Here is a 15,377-nt window from a genome sequence, read left to right on the forward strand (position 1 = left end):
GAACTCTTTGGATGTAGTTTGAAAGACTAATAAACATAACCCATTTAAAAGACATGTGATATCTTAAATAATCTATTAAGACATTTAAGTAGGAGGATTCCTTCTTTGGCAACCAGTTATCTTGAAAATTTTTGATCAAATAATATTACTACTCAAAGTAACCATCAATAATATTTAAAGTATAATTAAAAAATTACTTTGAAGGTTTTGTAATATTGAGGTGGAAGTGTTTTTTTATGGTTAACAAAATAATTCTTTGAGCTTGCTTAATAGCAAATAGGAAGGAAGTACTATATCTCTCCAGCCTTCTGCAGAAAATGGTTTATATTCCAGGAGGTTTATGTAATTGCCCTTATTTCTAACTTCAGTTTAAAGTTAATAAATCTGTAACACTAATTAGTTTAATTTTAATTTTACTTTTATACCCTATATATGTTAGGCAGTGTGTTTGCAGAATAATTTGGTTACTTTCTGTTTTTAACTAGGTAACTGTGTTCACTTTTCTACCTAGTAGACTCTATTAGATAGTCTCGTTTCAGTTATATAATCTAAATTTTTAATTACAGAATATTTATTATAGCAAGTTTGGACAGTAAGAAAAAATAATTTTTATTTTATATCCAGAAGCAGCCATTTACCTCCTCTCTCCTTAAGCCTCTAATACCTCACTTACTGTCCTCATGTTTAGCTGATGAGCTTACCTCCTATTTCATGGAGAACACTGAAGCCACTGAGACAACTTCCCACTAGTTCCCATCACCATTTCTACTCATTTCCCTGTGTCAATGCCTGTTTACCTTTGTCCCTGTTACTATAAAAAAACGTCTGTGTTCCTACTAGATCCACCTCCTTCAAACTGTTCTCTAGATCTTATCTACCCCTTTCTCACCCAACTCCCTTAAATTTCTCCCTTTTTCCTGCGTCATTTATTTTTCCCTCCTGCTGGATCATTCCTATCAGTGTATAAACCTCATGTTACTTTTCCTATCTTAAAAAGGTAGGGTGGAAGAGGATCTTTTTAAATTCCAGTTTCAGTTTGAGCTACTGCCCTATTTATTATTCTCCTTCCCAGTTATAGCAATTACCCATTCTTGTTTTTTAATTCTCTTCTCTCATGAGTCTAGCTCATTAGGTTTTTTCCCTGACTGCTCTGCCAGGTTACTTTGTCAGATCTACCATTCACCAGAACATTGCTAAATCCGCTGGTCGCTTACCCTGTTCGTCTTCATTTCTCTTTTCCTAACAGCAGCATCTGGCTGTTGATCATTCTCTTCTCTTTGGAATATTTCCTTGGCCGTTGGCTTCTGTACCCCCACCATTTCCTGAATTCCCATGTTTCTGGCCTTTTCTTAGTCTTTTGCTGGATTTTCTTCTCTTCCCTGACCTCTGAATGTTGATGAAAGTCCTCTCAGTAGTCTTACCTGGTCTCATGGCTAAAGTCTCATGGCTTTAAGTATTTATTGGCTGATAATTTCTAACTTTGCAACCCTCTCCAATATTCTTGCCTGGAAAACCCTGTGGACCAAGGAGGCCGATAGGCTACAGCCCATGAGGTCACAAAAAGTCAGGCACGACTGAGCGACTGAGCACACACACACAATGAGGGTGTATCACATCACATTTTTTGTGCTTCGCTGGTGGCTCAGACAGTCAAGAATCGGCCTGCAATGCAGGACACCCAGGTTTGATCCCTGAGTTGGGAAGATCCCCTGGGAAAGGGAATGGCTAACCACTCCAGTATTCTTGCCTGGAGAATTCCATGGACAGGGAAGTCTGGCGGGCTACAGTTCATGGGATCACAAAGAGTTGGACATGACTGAGGGACTAACACTTTCATTTTCTTTACCTCTTTAGCCCAGGCCATTTCCTTAACTCCAAATTAGCATTATCTACCAGCTTACCTGAATATCTAAAAGGTGTTATAAACTTAATATATTCAGAAACCAGCTCTTGATATTTGCCAACCCTACTCCTTACACCAGCACTTCCTTTAGAATCCTCCATCTTTTTTTTTTTTTTTTAAATCCTCCATCTATTAACAATAACTTTTTTCTTCTTCTTTATTCTTTCTCAGATCAAAACCTTGAGTATCACTCTTTGACTCTCCTCTTTCTGTCCCTTCCACATCTACTGGGGCTCCATCTCCTCATCACCTATACTCCAGTCTCATTCCAGGCACCATCATCTCTTTTTAACTGTTCTCCCTGCTTGTTGCCCTTGTCATAGCCACCACACTCTATATCTATCACCACACCTTGGGTGACTTTTTTTTTCAAGTGATCCTTGTAAGATTAGATTAGATCATATCACTTGTGAGCTTCAGACCCTTCAGTGGTTTTCCATCTCATTAAAGCAGAAGCACAAAGTTCTTGTTTGGATCTTCAAGGTTTTTTAATCCTCCTCTTCCATCCCTAATTTTCCTAACCTTACCTCACTTCTGCTCCCCCAGGAGGCACACTCTGCCTCAGGGTCCTGGCTCTCGCTGATCACTCCAGTGGAATATTTTCCTGAGACATTCTCCCGGCCAATTCCCTTACTTCTTGAGGCACCCTATCTAAAATTTCAGTCTCCACACCAACATTTCACATCCTCTATTCCTACTTTACTTTTTCTCATTTGCACTTGCATCTAAATTTACTAATAACACACTGAACATTTTATTTATTTATTGAGTTCATTTTGTGCCCCATTAGGCCATCAGTTCTTGGAAGACAGATATTTTTATAATATTTCAATTACTGCTGGAGATGTATAATTAATTCATAATTAATTGAATGAGTGAATGAGCTAATTCTTATATTAGAGAGCTAAACTTATAAAAAGAACAAGAGTGTCATTATAGTAAGGAATTAATAGTCTAATGAAGAAGAAAAGTAGCCATCAATTACAATCCTTTGTATGCACTTTATGATAGACTGATGTACCATGTTTGTGAAATTAGAGTCTAGCTAAAAAATTGGGAAATAAAATTAGGCAAGTTTTTCTGGAATAGGAGATTTGAGCCTTCTTTAAATAAGAAGGTAGAAGAGTTTATCAGAATCAAGAGGAAAGGGCATGTAAGAAATAACATCATTTCTTTTACCAGTCAGTCTACTCCTGGGACTATATTCTGAGGAAATAAAATGATTATTGCTAATAAAGCAAGCAAATAAAAATGAAATCGTATTTCATATTTCAAAAAAAAAAATACTTTTTGCAGAGTAGTTATAATGTCTCAATTGAAAACACCTAAGTGTTCTAAAAGACAGGGACAAACTATCCACATATATTTTAGGACTCATTTAGGACATATATTAGGTAATATATCTACAGTGACATTAATTAGGTAGATGTGATCAGATCATGAGTCATACAATTTTCCATGCTAAAAAGATTAGTCTATCTTATGAATTTTGGGAGACCATTAAAAGGTTTAAGCAACAATGACAGACATTATCTCATTTTTGTTTTATAAAGATCACTTTAGCTAAAAGGAAGAAGTTTATATTGATTTATATAGTCATTAAGTAAGACAGTATCAATACCAGTAGTTTTAGTTTTAGACAGATAACAAGTTGGAAGTTTCTGGTTTTTGGAAGCTTTGGATAGCACCTGTTTATCAACAAGCACTGTTGCATGTTAACACCTGTGGTCATACAGGTAGGTACTGGCTGGCTCTTAACTGGTTATGACAGACAGTATTGGTGTTAGCATTCAGGACAGAATTGAGTGTGAGGGAGGCACTGTGGTGCCTCTTCTTGTTGGTATGTGCACATGTCTAGAGGGAATATTTCTGTGAAATGTACATTGTTTATGTTTAAATACTAAGGACAGTTAAAAGTTTTTATAACCATAAAATCTTGGGGAAAAAGTTTTTGTAACAATAAAAGTAGTCTTCTTTCTAAAATGATAGGTAAGAACCTGCCAGTTGTAGTCTTAATCTAGGGGTTGGCAAACTTTCTGTAAAAGAAACAATAATAAATATTTAAACTCTGTGGACCATATAATGTCTGTCACAGTTATTCACCTTTGACATTTATAATGGTCTCTACTACTTAATTCTGCTGGATAAGAACAGTAACCTCCATTAGCATACCCTACTGCACAGACTTCTATAAACCGAACATATAACCAGCATGAAGTAGTTCTTAAATAGGACTCTCAGGAGATTGTTAAATATACTGTAGCATTGTCAGAGCATGGTAATTGGATTAATTGTACTCATTATTTAATAATGAATAATGATATTTCTTCCTTATAGACATTGTATACTTAACACTGCATTTCTTCTCCCTAAACCCCAGAGTACCAAGATACTGTTTGGAGTAAAAGCTTAGTGTCAAGTAGAGTAGCATATCAGTGTCCTGTAGATATTCACTCCAAACTTGAAACACAAACAACAAACAAAAATGAATATGAGAATTGGAAATAGTTCTTTTTAAATTTTGATTATGTTTGGGTGGGAAGAATGTATGCTTATAATAATGCACATACATTCATTCTTCAGCAAATCCTTTTTACTTAGACACATTAAAAATTTTAGTTTTATATTTTTCTATGGATTATTTTTAAATGTGGTATATGCTTGTGCTTTAGAAGCTGAACTATACTTTTCAGTGTACTGTGCCTTTAAAGATACTGGAAGCTTTCAAATTTTGAAAATGTTACCACTGTTAAGAGAATAGAATACATTGTGAAGACAGCGTGCATAACTTGGTAGTGCTGCTGCACAGCCTTGATGCACTATTTCTGTCTATCATTGGAAGAAAAATAATGGCTTTTAAGAGCATAAAGATATCAATTTTGGAATTGTCTTGTTACTGTGTATCCTTGATGAAATGTGCAGTTGGGAATGAGGATTTAGATGGAAAAGGGTGAATAAATGATAGTTTTGAATGAAATATCCCCCAAAGGAATCTTACTTTCTCAGTGAGCTTAAGATATATCAGTAAGTGTGGGAACTGTGGTGTGTTTTTCCCTGAGTTTCATTGGCAAAACTGCTAAAAGTTTTATACTTTAGCAGAAATGTTGGCAGACAGTAAAACTTTTAAAAAGTAACTAATACATATATGATGTGTTCTGTTGGGAGGTGAGGAAGGCACAGATTTAGCGTTTATTTAGTACATAGCTAGAGCATAAAATTTGTTTGACTAAAATATGGTTAGCACCATGTTCAAAATTATAAGTAGCTGTGCTTTAGTCACTAACTTTCTTAAGTAGGAAAATGTTTTAAAAAATGAGATTATACAAAATTGTTTTAAAATATTTAAAAAATATTTTTTAGCTTCCAGAAATGTTGCATGGTGATGGTGACAATGAAGAACATGGCTTCTGTCCAGTGGGGCAATTCATTCTTCAGAACTTAGGATTGCTGTTTGGATTTGCCATTATGCTGGTAATTGCCCTCTATGAAGACAAAATTGTGTTTGACCTCCAGTTTTGACCATTCCCAGCAATCACTGCTGATGATGAGAATGTTACCATGCAGCTTTGCATCTGTTCCTTGTACTGTAAGCACGTTGCTCAAAGAAAAGTCAGTGGCTTGCACTACTTACAAGTTCATAGATTTGAGCCTAACCACAAAGACCAGTGCTCAGTACTGTTTTCCCTGCATGAAGGGGTCTTTTAAAAATATAAAACTTGTGATAAAGAAAGGAGAAAATGGGACTCCATGAACCAATGTTGATATAGGTTTGATTAAGACTTTTTATAAAGAAATAATCATATAAAAAACACTAAAGTAGTCTATTAGTAGAAACTTCTGTGGCTATGCAGAAATAGAAATTGAACCAAAAAGAAAAAAAATCACTTAAACTTTAAAAATATTTTAAATGGACTTCGGGCAGACTTTTCTTTGTGCTAAAAGTGAATTGTAGTGTCCTTTAATTCAGCTACATATGGTAATAGGGATCAACATGACACAGCTTTGAAGCTGCATAAAGTAGGACTGTAGCACCTAGAGGAAAGCTCAGGCTGCATTAGAGTATGGATTTAGCATTGGGAAAAGGCCCTTATTCTTTGAATCTAGAGTTACTATTTTTGTATATATTTGCATAGGGTTTAAACTTGCAGCCTAAACTACTGAAATTTGTGACTGTACATTTGTGTGAGCTTCAGTTTAATGACAGATTCATAATGGTTCTTTGTATTAATATTATACTTGGTGTTTGGGCTTTTTTTTTTAACTTTTATTTTTGTTTCAGGTTTTTTGGTGAGGGTAAGGGGTTTGGAGCATGTGGTAAAATGTTTTGTTTTTTTTTTTCCTTAAAATTGTAACCCTTTAGAATATATCAGCAAAATGAAGAACCCAAACATGGTCTAAATATTCAGATTCCCTACTTTAACAGAAACAATTAGTTATTTGGGAAATTTAAGTTTTAAATGTACCCAGTGCTCTACCCGTTTGGCACTGGGAGCTAGAGCACATGCTGTGGCTGGCAGTAAGGCTGTAAGTCAGCAAGTTTACCATGTCCATCATCTGTACGTTGAGTGTAAGAATGGTTCTGAGGGTGATCTCCATTGATGCCCTGGCGGTCATGGTACCGGGTGACTTGGAAGATGCCATTAAGTAACTCGGCTGAAATCACTTATCATTTTGTGCCAACATGTGCTTTTTGTGCCTGGTAGGGATTAGTCTCTTTTTTAGGTGCCCTGTTCTCCTGCCATAAATGGTGAATGATTTGTGAGAAGTGCAAGCCACATTTATCCTGAATTTTGACCTAATAATTTGTAGTACTAATCATATGCATGTAGCTTTTCTGTTTACATCTTGTGCCACATGGTCTTCATTTGTGCCAGGTAAACTGTATTTGAACTACCTGTGGGCAGCTTTGTTTTGATCTGCTTGGCTACCTGTGTAGCGGCTTTAAAAATCTTACTGTTCAGATATTTAAGAGCCAAACTCGTTCCATTCCATTTAAAATGTCTTCAGTTAGTCCTCCTCCTTTCCCCAGTTCCTTTTCTTTTACTCCATGAACTTTAAAACAAAACTGAGCAGCACATGCATCCAGGTATTAAGAGTATTGCCAGTGTTTCTCCTGTATGGTGTAAGCAAGGGGTTCATTAGGTGTTAGTTCCTTCATTTATGCTTGAATTTGAAAAATTATTTCTTGCTTTCTTCATGGCTTCCTATAACAAGTAGGAGTTTTACACATAGATTACTTTCAGCATTGGGCACTGAATTAGGACAGTCCTCATCTCATTGCTTGACCCTTCAAGCAACCTAGCTAAAAGGTGCTGATATTTTATTTAGTACTGCCAACTTCAAGTGATTCAGATATCTTGCTTTCTGAACCAAGGTATATTTATAGTTCATTTTGGGGTCTTTATGCCCAAGGAGGATTCTGCATTCCAGCATTAAATCTGCTTAATTTTAAAACTTTTATGAAAAGCAACAGCTGGAATATACTCCCAGTCTTAAAAACAAATGCCTGATTTAAAGCAAATAGGTTATGCTGAAGTATATAAAGTTTTATATTCTCTCAAAAATGGTAGTATCTTTATTTGCTAGATTTTTTTTTAAACTTCTAAGAGGGCTGTAACAGTTGCTGCTAGTATTTTTCTTGGGGTTCCACCAGTATTTAGTTTTTACATCATCCTAATGTATAATTTCAAGTCTTACTAGACAATCTGAATTCCACTACATTTCTGTTTGGCTCCAACATTCCATTTAGCTTGACCAGTCTAATTTAACATGTGTTTGTTGGAGGTCATTAATGTTACTTGTACAATGCTGTCACTGTGTGACATTCATATGAATTTTGGTGTATATCACATTGCATTCAATCAGCTGTGATTATGCTTAGAAATACTATAGTAACTAGATGCAGTGTGAATTTTTTCCATTAACAGTTAAGTCAGTGGCTTAAATGTGATTATGGTCCTGCAAGGTGATACTTGCTAAAATATCTAAACTTTTTGTTGTTGTTGTAACGGAATCATTTTTTAAAAATTTATAAAGCTGGAAATGATCAAATGCTGTTTTTTCATTGTCAACAGTGGTGTGTCATTTTATGTATGTTCCTAATGCTTATGGAACGCTCCCCAAATAAAGTTATTCAAAAAGAGCAACTATAACAGTGTGTCTTATTTAATCTTTGTTAGAATAGTTCCTAACTTTGAAGTATGAGTCATTTTAAATATTAAGTATAACTTTAGTCAAATTGACTTAAACCAAATAACTTCTTTAAAAAGTAAAATATATTTTCTACTGACTCATCTAACAAAGAATACGAAAACAGGGAAATGACACCTTCTAATTATGAATTAAGTTGACACAGCAGTGCTACACCCCGTCCAATCCAGTGTTCCTTGGGTTGGTCAGAGGGAAGAATCATGGCAATCACAAAATTCGTAGAATGGCCAGTGGTTGACAGTGTTCCTCTCCGCTCACTTGTCTTATACAATGGGGCAGTGTAACTTGGTCGTTCTGGTATATCTGTTCTCTTACAGGGCTTTAGCCACATCTAGAAGGAAGTAGACAAAATTTAAGTCAAGGCTGTTTGTTATATTTATATATATTTGAACTTAATGTGGGGTTATTGGCATAAGGTTAGTTATGTCTGCAAATTTCTATGGGCTAAATTGATTTTATTTTTGTCAGCAGTGCTGCCATTGCTCAAAACATTTAGAGCTCTCAGAATTATCTTCAGAACCAGTTTAGAAGCTAAATAAGAAAAAATAGTGATCTACTCTGAGAAAGCATACTACCCATCTATTCATCATCTCCCTACCATACCTACCTGAGGATGACTGGTGCTTACACTAATAATAAAATCAGATATACTTTTCAAAGGTGAGATCTGCTACCACTGATATTCAAAATTATGTTGCTTTATTAAAGGCCAATCCCAAAATACTCTGAAAGGATTTTTATCAGTGACTGTTGAACTAGATCACCTCCCCCATGTTAGGTGACTATTTTAAAAGGGCTATTATTTTGTGCTGTTTAAAACATAGTTGCTTTTATAACTGCAATACAACTCTATGATTATTCTTAAAGAGTCATTAGTCAAGTTCCTAGAATGTTAAGTATAGTTGAACCTCACTAATCTCAATAAAATTTTAGAGCAAGTTAATTTCTGAATATAAGAGTAAAGAACAAACTATGATCATAAAGGGGAAACAGTGTATCATTTTTAGAACTTGAATACCTTTGTCCAGTACTAATAGCAATTCTTGACGTCCCCACTGTTTGGAATTCCTTTTTTTGTTGTTTCTCAGGTTTAAGCACAAACTGTATGAAGGTGCTAATAAGGGTGCTAGTCTCTCTGCCACATAATTGTGGAGATCTATAAAGCTGTTCTTCAGATACTGTTAAATACAAGGACTTAACACTCAAGTTGGACATGGTTTGTTTCAACCAAGTGGATTTTTTTAATGGGAGTTTTTCTTACTAGTGACTTCTTTTTCAGAAGATTATCTACTTAAAATCCTATTCACAAACTTGAGTTTCTATATGAAAGAAAAAAATTGATCCAGATTGACTCCTGAAATTACAGACATTTTGCCCTTGTGACTTTCAGTTTGGGTCTCTTATTTGAAACTTTATCTGCCCACAGTATCTTGGTATATATGGCAGGTTTCTTGCAATCGGCTGTCAGCTGGTCCCTCTCTGTACCTGTTAGAACTGCTCTGAAGGATTATTGCCTGTCTTTGAATGGCTCCCAGTGTCCCACAAACAGAATTCATGTAAGTTCATGTAAAACTCAGCCTATATTTTATCACTATCCCAGACTGACCCTTCAAATTATGTGAAAATCTCTCTAGCCATCTTCTCATAATGCAGTAACAGCTGGAAACTTAGTATTTATATAGCTTAGTATGCCCATGCTAAAGACTGGTGCCTAGAAAACAATTTTTTTAAATGGATGGTTTTCATATAACTATCTTTTAATCATCTCATGAGAAGAGTTGACTCATTGGAAAAGACTCTGATGCTGGGAGGGATTGGGGGCAAGAGGAGAAGGGGACGACAGAGGATGAGATGGCTGGATGGCATCACTGACTCGATGGACGTGAGTCTCAGTGAACTCCGGGAGTTGGTGATGGACAGGGAGGCCTGGCGTGCTGCAATTCATGGGGTCGCAAAGAGTCGAACACGACTGAGCGACTGATCTGATCTGATCTGATCTGATCTTTTAATCTGCAAGTTTCACATTTTTAGGTCAATGTACATGTAAGAGAAATCATAAACCTATGTGTGGATGTGGACACATGTATACAGTCAGTCCTTATTATTCCTGGATTCCATATTTGCAAATTTGCCTGTCACTAAGATTTAGTCCTAATCCTAATATCGATATTCTGTGCTTTCATGTTCATTCGTAAGCATGCCAGAGCAGCAAAAACTAAGTCACCAGCAAGCATGTTCCCAACTGAAGTTGAACCTGGTGACATTCTGCCACCTTGTTTCAACTCTCACAACTATAATATAAACAAGTATCCTTTCGATGCTAAGCTTTTTGCATTTTGTTTTTCGGTTGGTAATTGTTCTGTTTAAAAAGGCCCCTAAGTGTAGGGCTGAGGTGCTATCTATGTTCCTCAAACAAGAAGGTTGCGATATGCCTTATAAATACTGTTTAGGAATGAGTTATAGTCCATGAGTTCAATGTTAATGAATCAACAGTATATATTAAATAAGGTATCTTTAAACAAAAGCACAAATAAAGTTATATATTGATCAGTTAACAAAAATGTGGCCACCTGATTTTTGCCTAGGTGTTTCTGCCTAGGTTTTTTGCAAAAACCTTATATTTTGCCTAGGAGTTCGGTATTCACTAATGTTGGTAGCAAGTTTATAAAACATAACTACTGTAAAAAGAGTTGACTGCATATGTGTATGTACGTGTATAAAATAGCCCCCCACATATATATCATTAGAAAATACTAACCACAGGCACTGTATCATAAAGAATTTTGGGATGTGATTCTGCAAGTTTCTTGATCTTTCTATTCCAGGAAGCTCCATCCAGAAATAGTCCATGAATGAAAACACCTAAATATAAAAGAAGCAGGTTGTTAATACAACACTTTGCATATGCATACAGATTGAGATTGAGTTGTGAAGCTGAAATTCCTACAGGTGACTACTGTCCAAGTGACGCTAGTTCAGCAAACGAAGATCTGCTCTAAAATCAATTTTTGAGTTTGTGTTAATCTTAAGAATAGCTATACTTTGCCTAGTAAAACTTGATGTGGGAGACAAAAAGAGGAAAGGAATTATAAATTAGTTTACATGAAGTTCTCTGTTTGGGTAAACATTGGTTTATATTTTAATTGACCAATGACTATAATGTCGAGTCCACAAAATCTACAGAAGTTCTTAATGTCATTGTAGGGACCCAGTGGCTTCTAGGCAGCATGGGAACAAAACACCCTTCTGCTGATGTCTTATGTCCTGAGAGTTAAATTTCTCCTCCCCTTTTAGAATCTTCTCACTCCAAGGCTGCACCTCAGTCTGTATGAGAATCCCAAAGGCAATGTCATACATGATCAACTCAAGAACAAAAATTAAGGAATCCATGAAACCTGGATCACATCCCTGGCTATCCACTTGTGTAAAGTTTCATGAATTGAATATGGGTATCTGCACACAAAAATATTCATTGTAATTTGTTGCATAGATATGAAGGGAGGCCTTGAAGAACTTAGGAAGACATAGGTGAAGAGTTCCTAATGTGAGGTGTGATCTTGAACAATTCATTTAACTCTATATCTGTTTTTTTATCCAGAGAACAATTGGACGATATTTGTAAAACATTAATGCCCAGTGCGCTGCAGTCTATGGGGTCGCAAAGAGACAGACACAACTGAGCAACTGAACTGAACTGAATGTCTGTTTCTATCTTGTACAGTTAGAATCAAATCAGCTATCCTGACGAAAGCAGTTTGTGAAAATAGGATATGAAAATCCACTTGGGCAGTGCTGTCCAATAGGACTTTCTCCAGTGATGGAAATATTTTATATCTATGTTTTCCAATATGATTGGCTATTAAAACATAGAAAACATGGCTAGTGGGACCAAGAAATTTAAATTTAATTTTAGTTATAAATTTAAAAGGCCACATGTGGATAGCCCAGTGATGGATGTTGAGGGGAAGACTAACCCTCTGTTCTCTCTAGGTTTTAACTGACGGAAAGAATAGCTGGAATAAAGGGTCAATTTTATTTGCTGGCAAAGTACTCGTCCAGTAACTTCCCAAGAATAACTCTAGTAAAGCTGAATTGCAAAATGCATCTTGAGCCTGGAGCCAGGTCAGGGGTGGACCTGCCTGAGGGGGCCAGGGAGGTCTGCAAGCACATCCTACATGCCCACATCTCCAGCCAGATCTTAGTCTGCAGGCCAGTCACAATAATAGATGGGAACAGAGAAAGCAGAGGAGATTGCATTCAGGTTCCAGAGAGCTTTTAATACTCTGACCTTGCTGACTGGTAAGCACAGCCCAGTAAATGTCTGGCTTTAACTAATGGGTGATCTATTCCTTACTTGGAAAAGAAAGATTATGTCAGAGGGAGTAAAGAGAAGAATTCATCTTAACCGCTTAAGAACAGCGGCAATGGGGATAAAAGTTCCCTCCAACCTAGCAACAATTTTATAAGAAATGTGATGGGGACAAATGAATTTTTGTCTCTCACAGGCCATATGGAAAACACAAAACAAAACGACAGGAGATACTAACTGGGTCCTGTTTTAACAGCCCTTCCTGGTCTGTGGGGCTTCCCTGATAGCTCTGTTGGTAAAGAATACACCTGCAATGCAGGAGACCCCAGTTCAGTTCCTGGGTTGGGAAGATCCCCTGGAGAAGGGAAAGGCTACCCACTCCAGTATTCTGGCCTGGAGAATGCCATGGACTATATCGTCCTTGGGGTCACAAAGAGTTGGCCATGACTGAGTGACGTTCACTTTCATGGTCTGTGAATCACTTTGCTTCTGTGAGTTGTGGTCAGCACAGAGTGGAGGTGGCAGCACCCCCAGCCCTTGTTCACTGCTTCCTGCCCCCTTCTTGCTTTGTAGTGCTTTTCCCATTGATACCTGAACTACTGGGTGCTAGAGGGTGATTCAGTTAAGACAAATCATGTAGAATATATGATACTAAATCTAGGTAGATTTACAATGGCATTGTGGCCACGTTAAAAGTCACTTTAAGAGTGAGTAGCTTTTTTCATGGCCCCAAAATACACAAGACCCCACAAAAGACCCTGAATAGCCAGAGCAATGCTCCCTTACTTAAGACTGTATTACAAAGCTACAGTCAGCAAAACAGTATGGGACTGGCACAAAAACAGAAATACAGATCAGTGGAACAGTATAGAATGCCCAGAAATAAACCCATGCACCTATGGTCAATTAATCTACAACAAAGGAGGCAAGACTATACAGTGGAGAAAAGACAGTCTCTTCAATAAATAGTGTTGGGAAAAGGACTGCTACATGTTAAAAAAAAAAATGAATTAGAACACTAACACCCTACACAAAAGTAAACTCTAAATGAATTACAGACATAATAATGAATACTAAAATACTCTTAGAAGAAAACATAGGTAGAATGTAGAAAACATTGGTAGAAAACATAGGTACTCTGACATAAATTGCAGCAATATCTTTTTTTGATTCATCTCTCAGAATAATGAAAACTAAAAATAGAGCTACCATATGATTCACAATCCCACTCCTGGGCATATATCTGGAGAAGAACATGGTTTAAAAGGATACATGCACTCCAGCGTCCGCTTCAATACTGTTTACAATAGCCAAGACATGGAAGCAACCTGAAAGTTCATCAGTACATCGATGAATAAAGAAGACATGGTACATATACACAACCACTAAAAATGAAATAATGCCATTTACAACATGATGGACCTGGAGTTGTCATACTAAATGAAGTCAGAAAGACAAATACCGTATGATATCACTTATATGTGGAATCTAAAAATATGACACTAATGAATCTATCTATGAAACAGAAACAGACTCATAGAGAACAGACTTGTGATTGCAAAGGAGGAAGGAGTTGGGGAAGGGGTGGAATGGGAGTTTGGGGTTAGCAGATGTAAGCTATTATATATGGAAAGTATAAACAACAAAATCCTATTGCGTAACACAGAAAGCTATATTCAGTATCCTATGATAAATCATAATGGAAAAGAATATAAAAGGATGTGTGTGTATATATATATATATTTATAAAACATGTATATATTATATATACATATAATATGTGTAACTGAATCATTTTGCTATACAGCAGAAATGAACAGAACATGGGAAATCAACTGTATATCAATTAAAACAACAAGCCATAAAAAGAAGATTATGGCTGATTATCCCATGTATTGTTAATTTGATGATTACTTTCTAGCCAACACATTTTTTTAGAAATAACTTCAGAATTACAAAGTGTAAAACTAAAACAATGCAAGGGACATATACTCTTTATTCAGATTCATTTCATCCCCATTTTTTTTCTTATTCTTGCTCTTTTGCTCATTCTGCCTTTTTAACAGCTGAGAAAATTAAGCAAGAAGGTGATGTTTTTGTTCAGTGTCAAGATATAAGCCAACTCATTCCACTGCTGCCACTTACCATCTTCTGGAGCATGCTTGTATTCTTTGTCTTCCATTACTTCATAGTCAAACCCAAGAAGATCAATGGGGATGGTGTGTTTCCTGGCATAGTTTTGCTGGGCACCAGTCAGGAAAGCTTGTGTGAAGAAGAAGCCAGAAAGCCAGAATACTGGAGGAGGCCCGACCTCGTACCATTGCTGTGGTATCAAAGCACAAGTGTCCAGACGCTAGAGCCTTTCAACTTTGAATACAACACTGCTTAATAAAATTTGCCCCAAACACTCCCCCCTGTTATTTTCTAGTAAACTAATAAGCTAACACTTGGAGGAATAAAAAGCCATACTCTCAAAGTTTGAAAAACAGCCAGCATATTCAGCATGTGTTCTGGCATCAATTTCGTATCCATTGCACCAGCTTGTGCAATGATATGAATGCAGATACAAATGACTGTTTTATACATGCCCAGTGATTGTTTTGGGCTTCCCAGGCAGTGCTAGTGGTAAAGAATCCACCTGCCGATGCAGGAGATGTAGGGGTCATAGGTTCGATTCCTGGGTCCAGAAGATCCCGTGGAAGAGGAAATGGCAACCCACCCCAGTATTCTTGCTGGGAGAATCTCATGGACAGAGGAGCCTGATGGGCTACAGTCCATTGGGTCACAGAGAGTCAGACATGACTGAGTGCAGCACAGTGATTCTTTCAGAAAAGTTCCCTACAATAGTGAGTGTCTAATATACATTGTTGCCTGCTAGATCATGTTTAGTTGAATAAAGGAAGATCTTCCTACAAGGTTTGGTTAGATGATAATGTTTTTTCACTTTTTTCCTCT

General features: G+C 36.6%; 2 protein-coding genes across 7 annotated transcripts in view; one reads left to right on the plus strand and one right to left on the minus strand.

Moving 5' to 3' along the window:
• The window catches only part of SLC39A10 (solute carrier family 39 member 10), a 115,701-nt gene extending 107,652 nt beyond the window's left edge, over positions 1-8,049 (plus strand). For all 6 annotated transcript variants that reach the window (XM_055572977.1, XM_055572979.1, XM_055572976.1 and 3 more), the window contains one exon: positions 5,264-8,049. In XM_055572977.1, coding sequence (XP_055428952.1) covers positions 5,264-5,422 — 159 coding nt within the window. In that variant the 3' untranslated portion in view covers positions 5,423-8,049. The remainder of the gene's footprint in view (positions 1-5,263) is intronic.
• A 111-nt stretch (positions 8,050-8,160) lies between these two features.
• DNAH7 (dynein axonemal heavy chain 7) overlaps positions 8,161-15,377 on the minus strand; it is a 255,094-nt gene continuing 247,877 nt past the window's right edge. The window contains exons 63-65 of the mRNA XM_055572973.1: positions 14,568-14,745; positions 10,872-10,975; positions 8,161-8,444 (exon numbers count right to left, since the gene is read on the minus strand). Coding sequence (XP_055428948.1) covers positions 8,238-8,444; positions 10,872-10,975; positions 14,568-14,745 — 489 coding nt within the window. The 3' untranslated portion in view covers positions 8,161-8,237. The remainder of the gene's footprint in view (positions 8,445-10,871; positions 10,976-14,567; positions 14,746-15,377) is intronic.

Source organism: Bubalus kerabau, chromosome 3, assembly GCF_029407905.1.
Source record: "Bubalus kerabau isolate K-KA32 ecotype Philippines breed swamp buffalo chromosome 3, PCC_UOA_SB_1v2, whole genome shotgun sequence".
Classification (NCBI taxonomy): Eukaryota; Metazoa; Chordata; class Mammalia; order Artiodactyla; family Bovidae; genus Bubalus; species Bubalus kerabau.